Below are 18,997 nucleotides of genomic sequence, written 5' to 3' on the forward strand. Positions count from 1 at the left end.
ATATAACTCATAATGAAAATCTTCATTGGAGACTTTAAATGCCACTAGTATAATAAAATACCATTATCAGAGATGAAATACCATTAAATAACAAGAATGGACGGTCCTGGTACAACAGTTGACCTTCTCCTGAAAAGAAAGTGGTCTGCTACTAATTTCCCACAACACACAAATCACCAAACAGAAACAACGATGACAATAGAGGACTAAAAGCTGCCTTGAGAATCTGCAAAAAATCTGACATGTTTGCAGGTATATTTCTAAGAATGGGAGCAGCATTAAGATCAATGTATGTGAACAGCAAGTATGAAGAAGTACGAGAAGAATGGGAGGAAGATTACAGTCCTCAGAGGTTTTCTTACAAAGCTCTCTACAAAGCAACCAAAGGGTTCAAAGAGAGCGAGTTATTCGGTACAGAGGCTAACGGGACAGTCTACAAAGGAAAGCTCTCTTCTAATGCACAGATTGCTGTAAAGAGAGTTTCTTTAGATGCAGAACAAGATACCAAACACCTTGTTTCTCAGATTGTTGGTATTGGGAAGTTAAGGCACAAGAACCTTGTGCAGCTCTTAGGATACTGCAGAAGAAAAGGTGAATTACTCTTGGTCTATGATTATATGCCTTATGGAAATCTTGATGATTTCTTGTTTAATGAGGAAAGGCCTAATCTAAGTTGGTCACAAAGGTTTCATATAATCAAAGGAGTTGCTTCAGCTCTTCTTTATTTGCATGAACAGATCGTTCTTCACCGAGATGTAAAAGCCGCAAATGTACTCTTGGATGAGGATTTAAACGGGCGACTAGATTACGGTCTAGCAAGATTTGGTACAAACAGGAACCCAATGCTAGGAAGCGTAGGTTATGTGGCTCCAGAGCTAATAATAACAGGAATGCCGACAACCAAAGCCGATGTTTATTCATTCGGAGCATTACTACTTGAGTTTGCTTGTGGAAGAATGTTCATTGAGTATCCAGGGAAGCCTGAAGAGTTTAACTTAATCAGCTGGGTGTGTCAATGCTGGAAAAGAGGGAACTTGGTTGGCGCCCGAGACGCTAGATTGGAAGGAGACTACGTCTGCAAGGAGATAGAGATGGTACTAAAGCTTGGTCTACTATGTGCACAGTACAATCCAGAGGATAGGCCTAGTATGTCCCAAGTGGTAAACTATCTTGAAGGAAATGATGTTTTGCCTGAGATGCCTCCAGACACTCCTGGGATCAGTATTCCAACACCGTACCATGAAGTTCTTGCGTAGCAGCACTTCGTCTAGTGCCCGGCAAAAAACAGAACAAATCGCTTCTCTCAACAACCTACAAAAATATGAACCAAACAAGTTACCAGAAATTATCATTGGAAGAACGGTATAATTTTTTTCGCAACATTTCTTTACTGTTTTTCCTCATTCTTTAACTCACAATGTATACATTGAAAGATCGAATACAAACCCTATGGCCAGGACACGACCTGTAATGTTGTAATGGTATGAAAATATTCAACAAAAGTGTTACAATTATGTCATAAAGTAGAGTTTTCCTATAATTCTTGTTAGCAGTTTTGTCATCATTTTGTTATAAGAAATAAATAAATTTGTATATAGTTCTTGTTAGCAGTTTTTGATTTTTAGCTTGTTATCACTAATACTTATGAACAACATAATGATTTACCTGTTAATCTTGTTTTGTTTCCATTATCTTCTAGAGGTTTATGTTATTGTGTAGCTCCTTGTGATCCTTCTGCACTGTTACCACAGCCACATGCAAACATAAGATCTCTTATTTAGTCTAGGGTTCTTCTGAATTCAATGCATTTTTGATTTTCCATAGGGCAATAGGAAAAATTGTGTCAGAAAATAATTGATTAATTCCGTTACGACAAAATAATAGAAAATATGACGAAATTATTCGCGTATGATGCGATGACGAAACGTATGACTTTAGATAAAACTATATGGGCGTTTTCAGTGAGGCCCAATAATTATGGGCCTAGTCCATTTACTTTTTCTATTAATATCAACACGTAACATCGGAAATTGATGAGGGATTACTATTTACGTCCAACATTGTTTCCCTTTTGAACCACCTGAAACGCTAAGTGACCAGAGCTCTGTTTTGTTTCTATTTTCATGACTTTGTGTGTTGTGTTGTATTGAATGTTTCTCTCTCCCTCTCTCATCATCTAATCTCGAATCTCAATTTCTTCTTTATTCTTCTTCTTCTCTCTCTCCTCTGTTCTATCTCTTTCTAACACTCAAGCCTCTCACGGTCACGGGCTCACGGCCATGGAAGAGAACTCAAGTAAAAAAAAGCTATCGGAAACTATGAGCATACAAGATACAGTTCTGAAGTTTTTCAGAGTTTACATACCAAATCAAACCGCGGATGACATGGTAATACGTTGCTTAAATCTCTTAGAACAGAGCATTTCCGTTCTGTTTTTGCAAGATCTTGTCTTTTTCCGAGTTTTGAATGATATGTATTGAACAATCTTGAAAGTTTTAGCTTTAGCAGACATTTTTTTGAGTTTTAGGTTGTGTGTTTATGTGATGTGACAAATCCATCGGTGGTATGATATGGTTTTGAAATTATGTTAGTGTTGTTCAAAGTAAGATGTGTGTTTCTCTATTGTTTTGTACAGAATCTACCTTTGGTTTCAGACAAGATCTCAGGGAAGCCTCTTCCTCGGAAGGTAACTGTTAAAAGTGTGTCCTCGGGGAACATTTGGAGGATGGAAATGAAAGCAAACGGTAACACAGTGTTTCTCCGAGACGGGTGGAAGAAAATCGTCAAGGACGAGAATGTGACTGAGCCAATTTTCTTGGAGTTTGAGTTCGATGGTTATGGTGTGTTCCACTTTTGCGTGTACGAGTATGGTTCAATGTGTAAAAGGATGAGATCTCCAATGGAAAAAGAAGTGATTAAAGTGGACAGTGAAGAAGATGTGCTTGTGGGGAATGAAGAGAGCACAAAAGGGCTTGAGGAGTCGCCAAGAAGAGGTATATATAAATAGACTTTACATTTTCGAGGTTTATAAGAGAATCTTCTATCAATGCTTTTATAAGTGTTTTGTTTCCTAATTGTTGGATAGGTGGTACAAGTAGAAGACGTGCGAAACTGAAGACTAAGAGTCATAAGATTTATGAACATCTAGACAACAAACTAAACCCGTCGTTTCCGGTTGATATGACTCAAAATAGAACGGTAAAGAAACCGAAATGTGACTAAAGAAAACTTCAAATGACTAAATGGTTTGTCATTCATTATGATTGGTTCTGATTTTCAGCGCATACCGTCTTTACTTATAAAGGACTACAACTTGACATTTCCCAACATGGTTATCATGCGTGACAAGATTGGCATATTGAAGAGAAGAATCGTGATTTGGAAGAACAGATCCGTGTATCTAAATGGAATCGGTAGTATCATCCGAAGGAATCATGTGAAGCCAGGTAATGAAGTGGTATTCGAACTTAAGATGGTCAATGGTTATCACGGTTTGGTTCACGAAATCAAGGTCCACATTATCAAGGCCTGATCATATTCTTACATGTTGTTCTATCTTAGAGAATGTTAATTGAAATGTTTAAGTTATTTATTTCGTTTATGACGAACATTCAAATGTTCAACATTAGATGCATTTACCACATTAGTATACTCACTCAAGTGACTAGTGCCATCATCAAAATGATCATTTGACTGAAAAAGAGGGTTTTCATTAGCAACGTTAGAACGTTAGAATTTTCATGAGCACTTCTTTTTTCATAAATCTATCTAAAGAATCTCTTTGTGATTCAATAAACAAATCATCTTGTTTTTTTTTTCCTCTTTTGATACCTAGGTAATTGACCATTTAAGATGCAATCTAAATGTCAAGTAAAAGGAAGAACAGAACCTGGATTTAACCCTTAGGAAGAACGTGTGATTGTGTGAACTACAAGGTCCGCTACCACCCAAGAACAATAGAAAACCTAAAAAGATTAGTAAATGAAATTAAAATTTTATAACACAAAATAATGGTCTCGAAGAAACAGATTACAAATTTAGAACCAAATATTTTGCTCTTACCAATTTACAAATTAAGGTAAAAACACACAACAAGAGTTCAAGACAATAAATCATGAAAGTGTGTACACAAAATAAACTTTAAAACTGAACTTTCGTCCCTTCCAAGTTTCAGCCGAAGATGCACATATTCATGACAAAAGAAAATCTTTCATCTTTCTTTTGTTAATGGAGATTGATATGATCAAATTACCCTAATGACTACTCTCTCAAATAAAGAGGTTGTTGTAGCACTTAGGGATAGAATTCCATAAAGTTCTCGGATCACACAATAGATTAATAGTTTTGAATAAAGCTAAACAGAAAATATTATAAATGTAAAAGACAAGAAAACAATAAATGAGATTGGTTGTAGATTCAAATGATTAAAACGTTGGGTTTAGGAAAATTCTCAGGAAATATCATAATAATAGATCTAGCAGTAAACTAGGATTATTAACGAACCATTCTAGAACTCAAATCACTAATATACAATAAGCGGTGGTGTTCCGCGAAACTCACTATGCTTAATAGTATTGATCCCAACTCTCTTGTAAATCCCTAGAGTTAAGCAAGCATTATAATCAGGTTTGATAAATTCACCTAAGTAATCGACGCTAGCACGCATCTAAATAGTAGGCTCATCTAAGATAGTTTCAGTAATAGATACATATGGTGCGTATACCTATTATCCTAAAATCAAGTTCTAGTTAGTTACTCTAAAACTAACATTAAGAACAATCAAAGATGAAAAATTCTAAATATATTATCCTAACAGGGTTATCGATCTACTAGTTCATCCAAATCCTAAATGAGAATCCCTAAACCCAACAAAGAACTACTCAAGCATGATCATAGAAGAACAAAACATGATTGAATAAGAAATCAATGATGAAATTAAGAAGAGAAAAGAGTTTAGAAGAATCTTCTCTAAAGGGAGTCTCTACCGGGTTTTGCTCCCAAGAATAAAAGAGATAATAAGAGTTAGGTCTAAACAATGACCATAAAATTCAATATATAAGTTCCTAAAACGTGACGGGCCTTCTTGAAAATAAGGAAACGTTCTAGGCCGAATTTTATAATCTTCAAAACTTCAATAAATTGCGCAATTGAATTGCCGTCAAGTATTAGTGTCGCTCGACACCAGGGGTTGTGTCGATTGACACCTACGTCAATTTTCGTCTCAGGATTGCTTCTACAGCCTAAGTTGTATGTTTTGTTCAAGAATGCTCCATAATCTCCAAATGCATCCCAAACATGTAAAGACTTGAAAAAGACTAGAAAAGACTCTACAAATAACAAAAGAACTCTAAAAACTATACCTAGATCATAGCTAAAAGCAGTGAAAATCGAGGTATATCAGAGATGAAGTTGAGAAAATTATGGAAAGATGAACAGTCTTAGAGCTAAAACACATCATCCACTCATAACCTAAAATAGTGACACATCAATTATTTCTTTAAATTTTAGATTAGGGCAGTTAAAATTTTCCAGTTATCTTACAACTATACACAAACTTGTGAATAATTTTTGACAAAAATCACATAATGTAATATATTTATAGTATATAATCCAATTATGATATTAATTCATTAAAAGTTAATACATACATATATTATTCATTTGCAAAATACTTTAATCTGATTTCATAACAATTCATCATATGAAAGTCAAACTTGACTATTGATGATCATATTTATAAATAAGGGTTTACATGGTGAGTTTTTAAAGAAAAAATCTATACCATGAACCAAACATTAGATTTCTTATTCATCTAATCATTTAAGGATCACAAGATTTGGTGATAGTTAATTTTTGGAATCATTTTAACTTTCGTTGATGATATTTGGCCCACTATTGATGGGTTTATATTAGGATTTATTACGTTGTGAATCTATTTTATATACCGAACTTGAAATTTATATCATCTACAGAAAATCTGCTAGGACGTTGCAAAAATATAAGAGTAGTTTTGATATTTTGAAAATATTGTATTCAAATTAATATTGAAAAACAGCACATTTTAGATCATTTATATTTTAATTAATACGTATATCTAAGATTATATAAGTGTCAACTTTTAATTTTAAGTGTTTTTTCTTTTTATGCATGACGGTCAATCACATCAAATTTTTTAACGAGACACATACATATTTTACATTATTATTGCAAATAACTACTAACCGAATAAAAATCTATTGAATTTTCTGAGATTCTCTCCGGCTTGTTTTTGCTACGATGATACAAAACCACTGCAAATTGCAGCATCTGAGTCTGGTTAGTGCAAAAACCGATAAAAGAAGGTTTTTAGAGGAAGACGAGGAGAAAAAACCAATACAATAGATTTCTCTAACTGAATGTCCCAGTTTTTATTAAACCGTTTCTTCAGATTTCCGATTTAGATTAATCAGCGCGTGTCTTCCGGTTCCTGTTCGAATTGGAAATGTCAGTTTCTTCATTCAGTTGAAAAGTTCATTAGCAAAACACAATTGCTTAGGAATATTTATTTGTATAGAAAAATATAATAAATATAAACAGTCTCAAATTCGATGATTTTCTCTATTAACTTGATCGCTGTTCTCTGATTTAACTGATCCCTCAAAACCGATATCAAATTCTGATTTAACTTTAATTTCATTTTGGATACAAATGATATTACGTGAAAATATTGTAGCAAAGCTGAAAGTATTTTAATATCTGGGCCCGCAGGATCAAGATTCTGTGGCGAAAAGTTCAGACCAAGCCACATCAAGATATGTTAATGACGTGGCATTCTATTATTGGCTATGAATCTGTTCTGGATAACAAAAGCATCATCCGTAAAAAACACAAACAACGAAAGTCTTTTTTGCACTCGCCATGGTGTCTCATCTTCAATGTATGGCATCCACATTGTTTACTTGAGGTACAAGCAAAACGTCTAAGCTCGTCGACCTCCTCTTAATGGCTTCAAGTTCAACTTCATTCCCGTTAACCACCGCGCCACCGCAGGGTGTCAGGTTTAACCGGAGAAAACCGAGGTTAACCGTGTGGGCTAAGCAAACGGCGTTTCAACTCGGGAAAACGAAGGGTGATGATGACTCGGAGGGGAAACAAAAAGGGAAGAACCCGTTCCAGTTTGATTTCGGTAAGTTACCGGACATGAAGTCACTGATACCGGTTGTGACGAATCCTTCTACCGGTTTAGTGTTTGGTAATAACAGAAAGAAAGATCCTGGTACTATTTTTGTGGCTGGTGCTACGGGACAAGCTGGTATACGCATAGCTCAAACGCTCTTACAACGAGGATTCAGTGTTCGAGCCGGTGTTCCTGACCTTGGAGCTGCCCAGGACCTAGCTCGTGTCGCGGCTACTTACAAGGTCCGGTTTTGTTTTTAAGTCCTTTAATTCATAATCTGTCAATTTTCTAAACGCGATAATGTTGATCTTGATATTTGGTCGCAATCGCACTTTGGATTTAAGATTTAGCGATACGCAAACTCGGTTTGGTATTAATAATTGCTTTAACTTCGCATGTAATGTTATGTAAGTACTGTATGTCAGTGTGTCACTCGTAATAATTCACATTAACGTGTGATTACGAATTTGGTGGCGTTTAGAGCTTTGATTTATGGTTTGACGATCAGCTTTTCAACAGATTTTATCAAATGATGAAGTCAAGAGGCTAAACGCAGTTCAATCCCCCTTCCAAGACGCTGAATCAATAGCAAAAGCGATTGGAAACGCAACCAAAGTTGTTGTTACGGTCGGGGCAACAGAGAATGGTCCGGACGCCCAAGTTTCGACCTCAGACGCATTGCTCGTGGTCCAAGCAGCTGAGCTAGCCGGCGTAAGCCACGTGGCGATAGTCTACGACGGCACCATCAGCGGGTCCACATACAACGTGCTCGACGGGATTACTTCGTTTTTCGGCAATCTTTTCGCAAAATCTCAGCCATTGACTATCTCTGACCTCATCGAGAAAGTAGCTCAAACCGACGTGGCCTACACACTCATAAAGACGAGTTTGACGGAGGATTTCTCTCCGGAGAAAGCTTATAACGTCGTCGTTTCAGCTGAAGGGAGTAACAGCGGCAGTGGCAGTAGTTCGTCCGAGGCCTACAAAGTAATGTAATGTATGCGATAAAAAGGGATTATTATCATACATTACATTGAAACGAAATCATTTGGTTATAAATTGGTTTTGATTAATGGTTTTATTAACTTGTTTTGATGTTCTGTTTGTGACCAGGTTCCGAAGTTGAAGATTGCGTCGCTGGTTGCAGACATTTTTGCGAATACGGCCGTGGCAGAAAATAAGGTAGCGTATAGCACAAGTAACTTACCAGTCAAGTTTGTGATTGTTCATCATACAAACGCAGACACTAGGGCAAGAATTATCTCCGTTGAATTAAATTATATCTGTGTTTTCACTCAAAAGCATCGGCTTTGTTTTGTGTGTCCTTTTGCAGGTGGTGGAAGTTTCTACAGATCCATCAGCACCATCGCGGCCAGTGGACGAGCTTTTCAGGTAAATGAGTCCTCTGTTGATTGATTCAAAAGTCATTGGAATAATATAATGATCTTAAAACTAGCGAATTCGGATTTAAACGCGTTCTCGATCGATAGAGTGTTTCTAGCTTAGATAAACGTTTGTGTTAACTTCTTTTAATGAAACATTATCTATGAATTAATGATAGTGTAATCCCGGAAGATGGGAGGAGAAAAGTGTACGCAGATGCGATCGCAAGGGAAAGAGCAGAGGAAGAAGCTAAAGTTGCAGCTGACAAAGCTCGAGAGGCAGCAGAAGCAGCGAAAGAGTTTGAGAAGCAAATGCAAAAGCTCTCTGAGAAAGAAGCAGAAGCTGCAAGCTTAGCTGAGGATGCGCAGCAGAAAGCAGATGCCGTGGGAGTCACAGTGGACGGTTTATTTAACAAGGCGAAAGATATCAGCTCAGGTCTCTCCTGGAATAAACTCGGCTCTCAGTTCGCAACTGCGATTCAGAACGCTTCAGAGACGCCTAAAGTACAGGTTGCTACGGTCAGAGGACAAGCAAAAGCGAGAAACTTGCCACCCAAGAAAGCAGTGGTGAAGCAGAGACCATCATCTCCGTTTGCATCCAAACCGAAAGAAGAACGTCCGAAGAAGCCGGAGAAAGAGGTGAGGAAAGTGTTCGGAGGATTGTTTAAGCAAGAGACCATCTACATCGACGATGATTGAAAAGGCCATATGCGATGTCCTTTTGAAGTTCCGTACAGTTTCCTTTTTTCTCTTTCCTTCTGTTTCAAGTTAAAATTCTGTAATCGTATGACAAAATTATACATAAAAAACCATCATTCTCTCTTTAAATCCCTTGATATAACACAAGTTTTTAATTTGATTCACCTCAATTAAATTCTTAATACAAGTTTGAAGAAGATCACATCCGAATGTATATTTTATTAATCCCTAAAATACATAATCCAAACTAAAACAAAGAAATCAAAAACCGCCTTTGAGATAAAGCATGAAGAGAAAGAAAAAGATGATTACAAGAATCTAAATCCCATCAGCTTGTTCATTGATACCGTGTTGAATTCGTCCAGCGTTGTTGTTTAAGAACATCATAGCCATTAGGGCTAAGATTATGAAGAAAATCGTTCCAGTTCCTAATCCTATGCCGCTTGGTCTGGTAGCAATCTTCTTCGAAACATTATTGTTCCGGCTGCTACAATAGCTTATCAAAACCCAAACAAATGCAGAATACGCCAGAATTAAGATCGCAGCCGTTGGCATCTTTAATATCTCTTTCTTGTGTTCGTGTGCAGAAACTGACTACTCTTGTGTTTTCTTTCTTGTGTTTGTGTTTTTAGACTCTTGTGTTTTCTTTTATATTGCATGTTTAAACTAATTAATGTCAATTCGTTTGTTTCCATTTTTTTTCTTTCCAAAAAAAAAGAAGACAATTTCTTTTTCGAATTTGAGGGCACAATGAAAGTGAGATACTTTTTTTTTGTTTATTGAAGAACAATATGATAGTAACAATGAACCCAACAGATTTCGTTGGCATATATAACAGGAAATTTCTAAGCCTAACTTGTTTGTTATTTCTTTGACCTAAGTCCAAGAACTCAAGTCGAGATCTCTCCTTTGCTTATTATACACACAAGCAAATGTATAAGTCCCCATATGCATTACCAGTAATCTCCACAAGAACACACTCCATTCTTGAATCGATGAAACCGGTTCACATCTCTGACTAGAATCTCTTTCTCCATAAACTTCGAGATGAACTTTGTAAACAAGTGACAGTCCTCGCACAAACGCAAGTTCTTCGTGATTCTGATTGGTTCTCCTTTCGATGTATTTATCAGCCCAAACGCCAACGCAAGTTTCTCACTGTGTCCCAACACTATCCTCTCTTTTTCTTCTGTTTCAAGCTCATACAGAACTCCTTTGGTCTGTGGTATGTACCCTTTCTCCTTCATATCTTCGGCTAACTTAACCAAGAAAGCATGAATCTGTTCCATAAGAGGGTTAAACTCATCAACCGAGACAAACGAGTACATTTTCCTCCTCACTTCCATCCAGCATCGACCAGGCAGCTTCTGCAGTCCCCTGTGTTCTAGAAGCTTCTTCACTCTCTTAACCTCATCCCACATCTGAGCTTCCGCGTAAATGTCTGCCAACAACACATAGTTCCCTGCATTTTTTGGTTCAAGCGCAAAGAGCCTTCTACTCGCCCGCTCTGCAAGCTCAACATTACCGTGAATTCTACAAGAACCAAGAAGGGAACCCCAAACCTTAGGCCCTGGTTCAGTCCTCATGTCTTGTACCATCTTTGCTGCCTCGTCTAACCTATTCGCCCGACCTAACAGATCAACCATACAAGCATAATGTTCGATTTGTGGTTTTATCCCATGGTCTCTCCACATTGTTTCAAACAGTCTCTTTCCTTCTTCAACAAGACCCTCGTGGCTGCAAGCTCCCAAAACGCTGACAAATGTTACGGGAGTTGGGGAAGCCCCGTTGGCGAGCATCTCTTCAAATATCTGAATTGCTTTTTTTCCATACCCGTGAACGCCATAGCTTGATATCAAGGAATTCCAGGACACAACATCCCGGTCATGCATTCGATCAAATACTCTTTGTCCCACTTCAAGCTTACCGCATCTACCATACATCGTCACAAGAGCACTGATCACTGGCAATATGGAGTCAAGCCCCCGTCTGAGTATGTACCCATGAATCAATTTCCCTTGCTCTAAAGCCGCAAGCGAAGCACAAGCTTGAAGCACACTAACCATAGTCACAGAATTCGGAGATGAATCTTTGGTTTCTCTCATCATTTCACGGAAAGTCCTCAGAGCTTCAAAAGCTTTCCCGTTCTTTGCATAGCAGGCGATCATAGCGCTCCAAGAAACAACGTTCCTCACCGGCATTCCCCCAAACACATAGCTGGCATAATCCACACAGCCAAATCTAGCATACATGTCCACCAACGTAGTCATAATGTAAACATGAGAACTGTAACCTCGTCGAGTAAGATGTGCATGAATCTCTTTCCCTTTCATCAGATGATTCACCGTGCATTCCGATGCAACACAAGCCTTGAGAACATAAGTGTATGTGAACCTATCTGACTCAACTCCAATCCTATTCATCTTCCAATACAAACCCAACACTTCTTCTCCATGACCTGCTAACGTAAGGGCTCGAAACAAAGCGTTCCAGACATATATAGTTCTCTTACGCGTTTTATCGAACACCTTCCGTGCATAATCCACAGAACCCAAATCCGAGTACATACCAATAAGCTTCGTAGCCAAAAAAGGATCTTGATCAGACCCATTATCCAGAATATGTCGATGAACACGTAGAGCATCAGAAAGAGAGCTCCGATGACCGCAGCAGAGAATCAGAAGCTCGTAAGTCTGTTGACTTGGGCTAGATTCCTGAGACAAGACGCGAATCGCTTGTTTAAGTTTACCCTCTTTGCACAATGATTGAATTAGCTGATTATTAGAGATTTTAGCTCCGGCGCCGGAGGAAATTGAAGGATTGTTTAAAGCAACGGAACACGACGGTGGCTTCAGAGGAGAGCGAGGTAAGAAGTTAACTGTATGATAAGTTGGTTGTATTACTTGAGGAGGGTGAGACAGAAACATTTTTCCGATGAGTTTACCGGAAAATTCCCAAAGAAAAACATAAAAATTCGCGGCTTTTCTATCAAATCTGCTTTTTGGATCGACGATAATAAAGAGAGGGGCTTTTTACTTGCCGATGCCACTAGTTTTCTCTGCTACTTCCGTTGGTTGGTTTACACGTGCCAATCACGTGGTTAGAAATGGGCCTTCTTGAATTAGGCCCATATTTGGTTAGTTTTGAATTGGGCTGATCTAAGTTTACGAGGCATCTTTTGCGCCGGGAATAATTTTCTTCCACGGCGGCCACCTGCGGGCCACCAGTATTCTGGCGAGATCCATTTCCAATCACCCAATGTAACGCTAATTTAACAATTATTTGATTCTATATCCCTTGGTGATTCACGAGGAAATAATTTATATGCAATCAAATCAAATACAAGAGTATTTTTAAAAACATATATAATATATAATTCATGTAAAACATAATTTCATTCATGGAGGTTGGCTTAAAAGAAAAATAACGATAGAAACAGTACATTATTAGTATCATGATACACTACTATTGTTTAGTAGTAATTACGACCCCTAGGGTTGCGAGTATTCCCACAACACTTATTAGAACAAAAGTAAAAGTCGTTGATTTGAAGTATATAAGGAAGCTTGCATCTTGAAGAACACCTAGAACAATGGGGTCTACAAATAGAAGTGTTGGGTACCACTACTCCATTTGCGATTTTGTTCGATGAAATGTGTCCTGGTACGTGATATGAGAAGTCTCCCACGACACACGATATGTGCAAAATGATTCCACATAGATTACATGTATACAACCATTCCTTTGGATCTACTTTTGTTTCACATACCTCACACCAAAGTTGACCATCTTCCTTATTTTCACCGTAAGACAAGTAGAGAGGATGATCGTCGTACCTCTGATTCATTACCTTTCTAGGTAAAGTAGCGCAGCGGAAGTCCAACCGAAATTCACACTCATCACAACACAACATATCCCTGGCGCTATATGTGATGTCACATGCAGAACATTTTGTATCCCCCTCAAGACTGAAGTATAAAGGATGTGGATGGCTTTCATGGAGAAATGGTTCATATATCGAACTACAACGAACATCTAGAGTAGCGGAACCAAACAAATTACGAGACTGAGTTTCGTACCTAAAACCGCTGAAATTCTGGAAACAAGCAGAACAATGTCTTCTTTGGCGTGGAGAATCTTTCAAATATGTATCTGTCGATAGAATTAAAGGTTTATTGTTGGATACATGCCTTATCTTTCTAGGCAGACTAGCACATGTTTCATGTAGAATAAAGTCGCATTGCTCACAACCATAAAACGGATCGTTATTGATTTTGGAGGCACATGCTTCACAAAATTTGCTTTCGTGGTTACCATCCTTGTTGAGTCTTAAATTATGGCCATGGATGAAGTGCTTGATCAGATTCTCATCGACCACCTCGAATGGCGCAATTTCCTCCTCTTCCGGTGTTCCTTCTAGTTCAACTTTGTACCATACATCCTTTCTCGTCGCGCATCTTGCATGAACAGCATAGCTAGGACATTTCGAGCAAGAATAAGCCCCATAAAACCCATCTACTTTCTTACGACAAACTCCACATGTCCAATTCCCGTGTCCAAGAAGACTAGTGTAAGAGATGCGATGATTATGACGATTGATATTTATCACGCGGGGTAAATCAATACAAGCTCGATGGATCATGAAATTGCATTGAAGACAAAAATAAGGACTTCGATCACCAGCCGTCCCACAAGCGTTGCAAGTAAAATTGACTAGTCTTGGAACAAGGTGGAGTTGATGCTCATGGGTCGTAGGACTCACAACAGAAACTGGCGGTGGTTTCGCCATACAGTAATCCTTGCAAATGGTGACATTACAAACATCGCAGTGGTAAACTCGATCATAGTTGTTAGATAACTTTTTGAACTTCTTCTTGCAAAGAAGGCATTTCTCGTGAGCATACTCTGGTGCTCCGTATTGGAGAAACTTGAGAGGGTGTTTCGGATGAGAAGTTTGGTATACGTTTGGAATGAGCCCGACACAATCCAAATGGAAAAGGATATTGCACAGACGACATTCACAAAGTTGTTTTTCATTGATTTTGATATTCGTGTTGCACATGTTGCAATTGCGCCCTTCCTTTAGTAAGAACGTCTCCACGTTCTTAGAGAGTAGAAGTGGATGCTGATGCACTTTGGAATTATCAACACTAGTAGGTAGCGGCGAAGATGAGGATGAGGATGAAGTTGAGGATGGAGGTCTTCTTGCACAAACCAAATGCACATTGAAGTCGCATATTGAACAATGATAACCAACTTGCAATCCACTTATACACAAACTACAACAAAACCGTCCACATTTCAGGTTGAGCTTGAGAGGATGTTGAGGATGGGAAGGGTGTTTGATCTCTGGTACCGACTCGACGCACTCCTTATGGAAGAGGGTATCACAACCTACCTCATTGCAAACATAGCCACCGTAAAAATAACCAAAAACACTGCATCCTTTACAAGTGTCCATACAAATCCGATCAAAGATGAACAAAGGATGCTCGTGAACTGGTAACTCTACCTTTTCCATCGCGGAATGATATCCAAATCAACCTAATCTCTTGTGATTTGAAGGAAAAGGTGACTTTTTTTTTTTTTTTTCTTTTTTTTCTTAAATGGAATGAGATTTTTAATTGCTGTAACGATTCAATCTCTCAACTCGATCGAAGAAAATAATTTATAGACATACATCCATACTTTCCGGGAATTATTCATTTTTAATACTCCAAATAAAAGTCGTCTCTATAATAGTTATCTGTGTTATTAAATATTTTGATCGTACTCATAGAATTATAGAAATTCCATACAACTACTTTATAGTTTATGTTATTATGTATAATCAATCATCCACTTGAGTAGATCCAAGATTAGTGATAAGATTTTTTTTGGCCCTTTCATGACTTTTATTTTCAACGTACGAGCTAGCTAGTTGGCTACCAATTTAATCCGGGAGAACAAAACGATCGTCATCTTGCACATATATAGGTTTTGGTGTGAGTATTGGGTTCCCGGAGGCGAAATAGCGAAGAACTGTGCTTTCTTGAGATACAAGCAACACAAGAGCAACGGGGTTTTACTTGTCGATGCCACTAGTTTCTCTGCTGTTTCCGTGGTTGCAGATCCCACTAGAGACAGCTAATTCTGCCGATTTTAATTCATTAAAAATACACAATAATACTGTTATTAAATCACTGGATCCTAATAGTACGTTATAGACTTATAGTCTGCCCAATTACAACTCTAATCTTAATTATATTAACTTCCACTTGTGCGGATCCTATGTTTGTGACGAATGTGTTATTTTGCCTTTTATTAAATTGTAGAATATTAATACAATTTGCTAGAGCCTAGAGCAAACTCCTTGAAAACGGAAAAACCATGAATCTATTGTTATGATGAAGCTGCTTTGGCGGTACATGTTTGGCGGCTTACGTAGGGGAAATAGTTTAAGAGAAGAACGCTACTTGCTTGTTAAGCAAGAAACCTCCGATAGCAACAAAAAAAGAAAGTACCATAAGATTAAATTTATCACTGCTTTTGGAAGACAGTATAACTAAAATTGTTGAATAAATTAGTTTGATCACTAGTTAATTATATAAAAAGCACTATACTGATTTGATCAAATTAAATGCAAGTATTTAAAAAAACTATAATTTATGTAAAACATTCTTTTATTCACGGAGGTTGGCAAAAGAGAAAAACAACGATAGAAACTGTACATTAAGTGTTCCCACAACATTACTATCATCATACACTACAACTATTGAGAACAAATTATGACCACAATAGTTGTGAGTGTTCCCACAACACTTATTACAACAAAAGTTTCCTGTATTTGAAGAATATAAGGAAGCTTGCATCCTGAAGAACACCTAAAAAATTTCTTCACTCGGGAAATCAAAACATAGATGCCATTTTTATAATTTTAAATATTGGGCTACCAGAGGTGAAACAGCGGAGAAACCAGAGCATATATTCGGTGCTTTCTCCATATACAATCAACATCTACTAGTAAAGAACACTATGTTTTAAGTGTTAGTGTTCTTAGATAAGAATCCATGAATGGAAGTACCCTTTAGTGCATGTCGGATACATATATGTATAAATTGTACATATAACACTAGGGGATTCATATATCGACATGTGAAAATGTAGAGAATGAAAAGAAAGCAAAGCAAATTTTGGGTAAAAGAAAGATGATAACTGTACAAGATAGAATGCAATTCAAAACCAAAACTTTTATTATGATAGTAGATAAACAAAACGATAATATAACAAGAGAAAAACTCTCCCAAGAGAACTATCCCTTGGCCTAACCCGATAAAATCCTTCAACGCTCTCAATTGTTTAGATAGGTTTCACAAACAAAACCTATCATTATTAATAATAAACGTAAAGTAAAATACTCTTTGAAAAGTAAATAAGAAAATAGAAAGAAATAAATAAACCAAGTGCGCTACTAATAATACGACGACTCCCAAGGATTTTTATGACAATCATTAGAACAAAAGTAAACATTAACACCATCCTCGGAGGTTTCAAGAATGCAAGGGAGTTTGCATCTAGTGTGACACCTGGAGCAAAGTGGTCTACAAATCGAAGTGTTTGGCACCACTTTGTATAAGCTTACTACCGCGGGCGGTACCATTTTGTATTCGCTAACTACGGTTGATAATGGTCCTGGCATATGATAGGAGAAGTCACCCACAACGCAAGAAACATGTAAAGTGACCCCACAAGCATCACATGTATAGAACCATGTCTTTGCATCTACCCTTTTTTCACATACGTCACACCAGTATTCACCATCCACATTATTTTCACCATAAGACAAGAAAAGTGGATGGTCATCGTACCTTTGCTTCATTACTTTTTTTGGTAAAGTTGCGCACCTGAAATCCAACCTAAAGTCACACTCTTCACAACATAACAAATGCCTTCTTGTTATGTGACAGATGTCGCACTTCGCAACCGCCGAAAAGGTGAAGAACTTGTAGTATAAAGGATGTGGATGCCTTTCATGAACAAATGGTTCAAATATCGAACCACATCGTATATCCATAACTTCGGTACGCGAGTTATACGCAATATGCAGATTATACGCAAATCCAGTGAAATGTTGGAGACAAAGACTACATTTTCTTCTTAGGCGTGAAGAATCCTTGCTATCGTCTGTTTGTAGAGAGAAGGGTATGTTGCACAAAACATGCCTTTTCTTCCTAGGCATATTAGCACATGTTTGATGTAAAATAAAACCGCATAGCTCACAACTATAGAACGGATCAGTATTGATCTGGGAGACGCATGCTTCACAAAGCTTGCTTTCATGGAGATTTATACCATCATTGTTGAATATTAAATCATGATCATGACTCATGTGCTTTATTGTGTTCTCATCAACCACCTCGAATGGCGCAATTTCTTCTTCTTCCGGTGTTCCTTCTAGTTCTACCATGTCCCATACATCTTTTCTAGTTGCACATAATGAATGAACAACGTAACTAGAACATTTCGAGCAGGAATAAGCCCCGTAGAACCCATCCACTGTTTTGCGGCAAACTCCGCATTTCAAATTCCCTTGTCCGAGATGACAAATGTAAGAGATGCGATGATCATGGCGGTTGATGTTTATGATGCGGGGTAAGTCGATACAACCTCGATGAATCATGAAATTGCATTGAAGACAAAAATAAGGGCTTCGGTCACCTTGTGTCCCACAAGCATTGCAAGTAAAATCAAGAAGTCTTGGAATGAGGTGAAGTTGATGCTCGTGGGTCTTCGGAGTAACAACAACTAGTGGTGGTGGGTTTCCCTGACAAGAAATGCATATGCTGAAGTTACAAACATCACAGTGATAAAGCTCATATTTTTGGCCTTGTTGATCTTCAAACTCTCTTCCGCAAAGAAGGCATTTATGGTCGGCGTAGCTCGGGGGTCCATTTTTGAGATATTTGAGAGGGTGTTTGAGATGAGAGTTGTGGCGTGCATCTGTGGTGAAAAAGAGCTCAAGGCAAGTCACATGAATGTAAAGTTTACACCGACGACATTCATAAAAAGGAGCGCTATCTCCATTGCCGATAATGTAGTTACACCCTTTGCAATTGCCAGTTTCTGCAAGCCATGCTGTTTTGAAAGGTTTAAGAGGATGTTCATGCACCTTGTAATTCTCAATACTAGAGAGTTGTGGCTGAAGTGAGAGTGGTGGGGACTTCGCACAAACCAAATGCATACCAAAGTCACATATCGAACAAAAATAACCAATTCCCACCGGCCGTTCACACAAATGACAACGTTGACGTCTATTGCCAAGCTTAAGCAGATGCTTGGGATGGGCATGGTGGCTGATCTCGGGTTTGGACTCAGCGCACTCCTTATGGAACACCGCAAAACACGCCAACTCATTGCAACGGTAGCCTCCATAAAAGTAGCCTTCACGTGAGCACCCGGAACAACGGCCAAAATAAAAGCGTTCAAAGGGTAACAAAGGATGGTCATGAACCCGTAGCACCACTTTTTCCATGCTGAATTCACTAAATTAATCAAACCTCAATCTCTCTTCTCTAGTGATCTCAATGTTATTATCAAGAAAAATGAATTTGTTTTCCTTTCACAATTTACATTGATGATCTAAGTAAAATAGTTTATAGATATATCCATATATTTTAAATTATCACTAGGCCACTTGAAAAATATTCTTTTGCCGATGTCAACTGAGAGACAGCTATGTCTCACCATGTCAATCGATACTTTCCGAGTTTAATTCATTAAC

The 18,997-nt window shown here is 37.9% G+C and overlaps 6 protein-coding genes across 7 annotated transcripts; 3 read left to right on the forward strand and 3 right to left on the reverse strand.

Annotated features, from left to right (window-relative positions):
* Positions 1-151: 151 nt before the first annotated feature.
* Positions 152-1,488, forward strand: AT3G46760 (Protein kinase superfamily protein). The gene has a single exon (NM_114543.2). It carries the CDS (start codon positions 243-245, stop codon positions 1,254-1,256), a length of 1,014 nt encoding a protein of 337 aa, NP_190260.1. The 5' UTR covers positions 152-242; the 3' UTR covers positions 1,257-1,488.
* Positions 1,489-2,024: 536 nt separating this feature from the next.
* AT3G46770 (AP2/B3-like transcriptional factor family protein) lies at positions 2,025-3,702 on the forward strand. 2 transcript variants are annotated; one of them, NM_114544.3, is made up of 4 exons: positions 2,025-2,387; positions 2,636-2,993; positions 3,086-3,198; positions 3,281-3,702. In NM_114544.3, the coding sequence occupies exons 1-4, from the start codon at positions 2,280-2,282 to the stop codon at positions 3,530-3,532; spliced, it is 831 nt and encodes a 276-aa protein (NP_190261.1). In that variant the 5' UTR covers positions 2,025-2,279; the 3' UTR covers positions 3,533-3,702. The 2 variants fall into 2 exon arrangements, with proteins under 2 accessions (NP_190261.1, NP_001078253.1); NM_001084784.2 differs by having other exon boundaries at positions 2,170-2,394; positions 3,281-3,552.
* A 3,155-nt stretch (positions 3,703-6,857) lies between these two features.
* Positions 6,858-9,445, forward strand: PTAC16 (plastid transcriptionally active 16). The gene is made up of 5 exons (NM_114545.3): positions 6,858-7,398; positions 7,676-8,143; positions 8,270-8,338; positions 8,490-8,548; positions 8,718-9,445. The coding sequence occupies exons 1-5, from the start codon at positions 6,982-6,984 to the stop codon at positions 9,235-9,237; spliced, it is 1,533 nt and encodes a 510-aa protein (NP_566886.2). The 5' UTR covers positions 6,858-6,981; the 3' UTR covers positions 9,238-9,445.
* A 451-nt stretch (positions 9,446-9,896) lies between these two features.
* On the reverse strand, positions 9,897-12,261 carry CRR2 (Tetratricopeptide repeat (TPR)-like superfamily protein). The gene has a single exon (NM_114546.4). It carries the CDS (start codon positions 12,162-12,164, stop codon positions 10,191-10,193), a length of 1,974 nt encoding a protein of 657 aa, NP_190263.1. The 5' UTR covers positions 12,165-12,261; the 3' UTR covers positions 9,897-10,190.
* Positions 12,262-12,709: 448 nt separating this feature from the next.
* Positions 12,710-14,884, reverse strand: AT3G46800 (Cysteine/Histidine-rich C1 domain family protein; the record flags this gene model as incomplete). Its single annotated transcript, NM_114547.2, has 1 exon — positions 12,710-14,884. The coding sequence occupies exon 1, from the start codon at positions 14,756-14,758 to the stop codon at positions 12,710-12,712; it is 2,049 nt and encodes a 682-aa protein (NP_190264.1). The 5' UTR covers positions 14,759-14,884.
* Positions 14,885-16,446: 1,562 nt separating this feature from the next.
* AT3G46810 (Cysteine/Histidine-rich C1 domain family protein) lies at positions 16,447-18,839 on the reverse strand. Its single transcript, NM_114548.4, has one exon. It carries the CDS (start codon positions 18,746-18,748, stop codon positions 16,688-16,690), a length of 2,061 nt encoding a protein of 686 aa, NP_190265.1. The 5' UTR covers positions 18,749-18,839; the 3' UTR covers positions 16,447-16,687.
* Between the last annotated feature and the right edge of the window lie 158 nt (positions 18,840-18,997).

The sequence above is a fragment of the Arabidopsis thaliana genome, chromosome 3 (assembly GCF_000001735.4).
Source record: "Arabidopsis thaliana chromosome 3, partial sequence".
NCBI lineage: Eukaryota > Viridiplantae > Streptophyta > Magnoliopsida > Brassicales > Brassicaceae > Arabidopsis > Arabidopsis thaliana.

Excerpts from the sequence above, each read along its gene's own strand:
- AT3G46760 (NM_114543.2), top strand. The coding sequence starts at position 243 with ATGTTTGCAGGTATATTTCTAAGAATGGGAGCAGCATTAAGATCAATG.
- AT3G46810 (NM_114548.4), bottom strand. The coding sequence starts at position 18,748 with ATGGAAAAAGTGGTGCTACGGGTTCATGACCATCCTTTGTTACCCTTT.
- PTAC16 (NM_114545.3), top strand. The coding sequence starts at position 6,982 with ATGGCTTCAAGTTCAACTTCATTCCCGTTAACCACCGCGCCACCGCAG. Across the intron at positions 7,399-7,675 it reads GTGTCGCGGCTACTTACAAG|ATTTTATCAAATGATGAAGT; the intron begins GTCCGGTTTTGT and ends GCTTTTCAACAG. Across the intron at positions 8,144-8,269 it reads GTTCGTCCGAGGCCTACAAA|GTTCCGAAGTTGAAGATTGC; the intron begins GTAATGTAATGT and ends GTTTGTGACCAG.
- AT3G46770 (NM_114544.3), top strand. The coding sequence starts at position 2,280 with ATGGAAGAGAACTCAAGTAAAAAAAAGCTATCGGAAACTATGAGCATA. Across the intron at positions 2,388-2,635 it reads ATCAAACCGCGGATGACATG|AATCTACCTTTGGTTTCAGA; the intron begins GTAATACGTTGC and ends TGTTTTGTACAG. Across the intron at positions 3,199-3,280 it reads ATATGACTCAAAATAGAACG|CGCATACCGTCTTTACTTAT; the intron begins GTAAAGAAACCG and ends TCTGATTTTCAG.
- CRR2 (NM_114546.4), bottom strand. The coding sequence starts at position 12,164 with ATGTTTCTGTCTCACCCTCCTCAAGTAATACAACCAACTTATCATACA.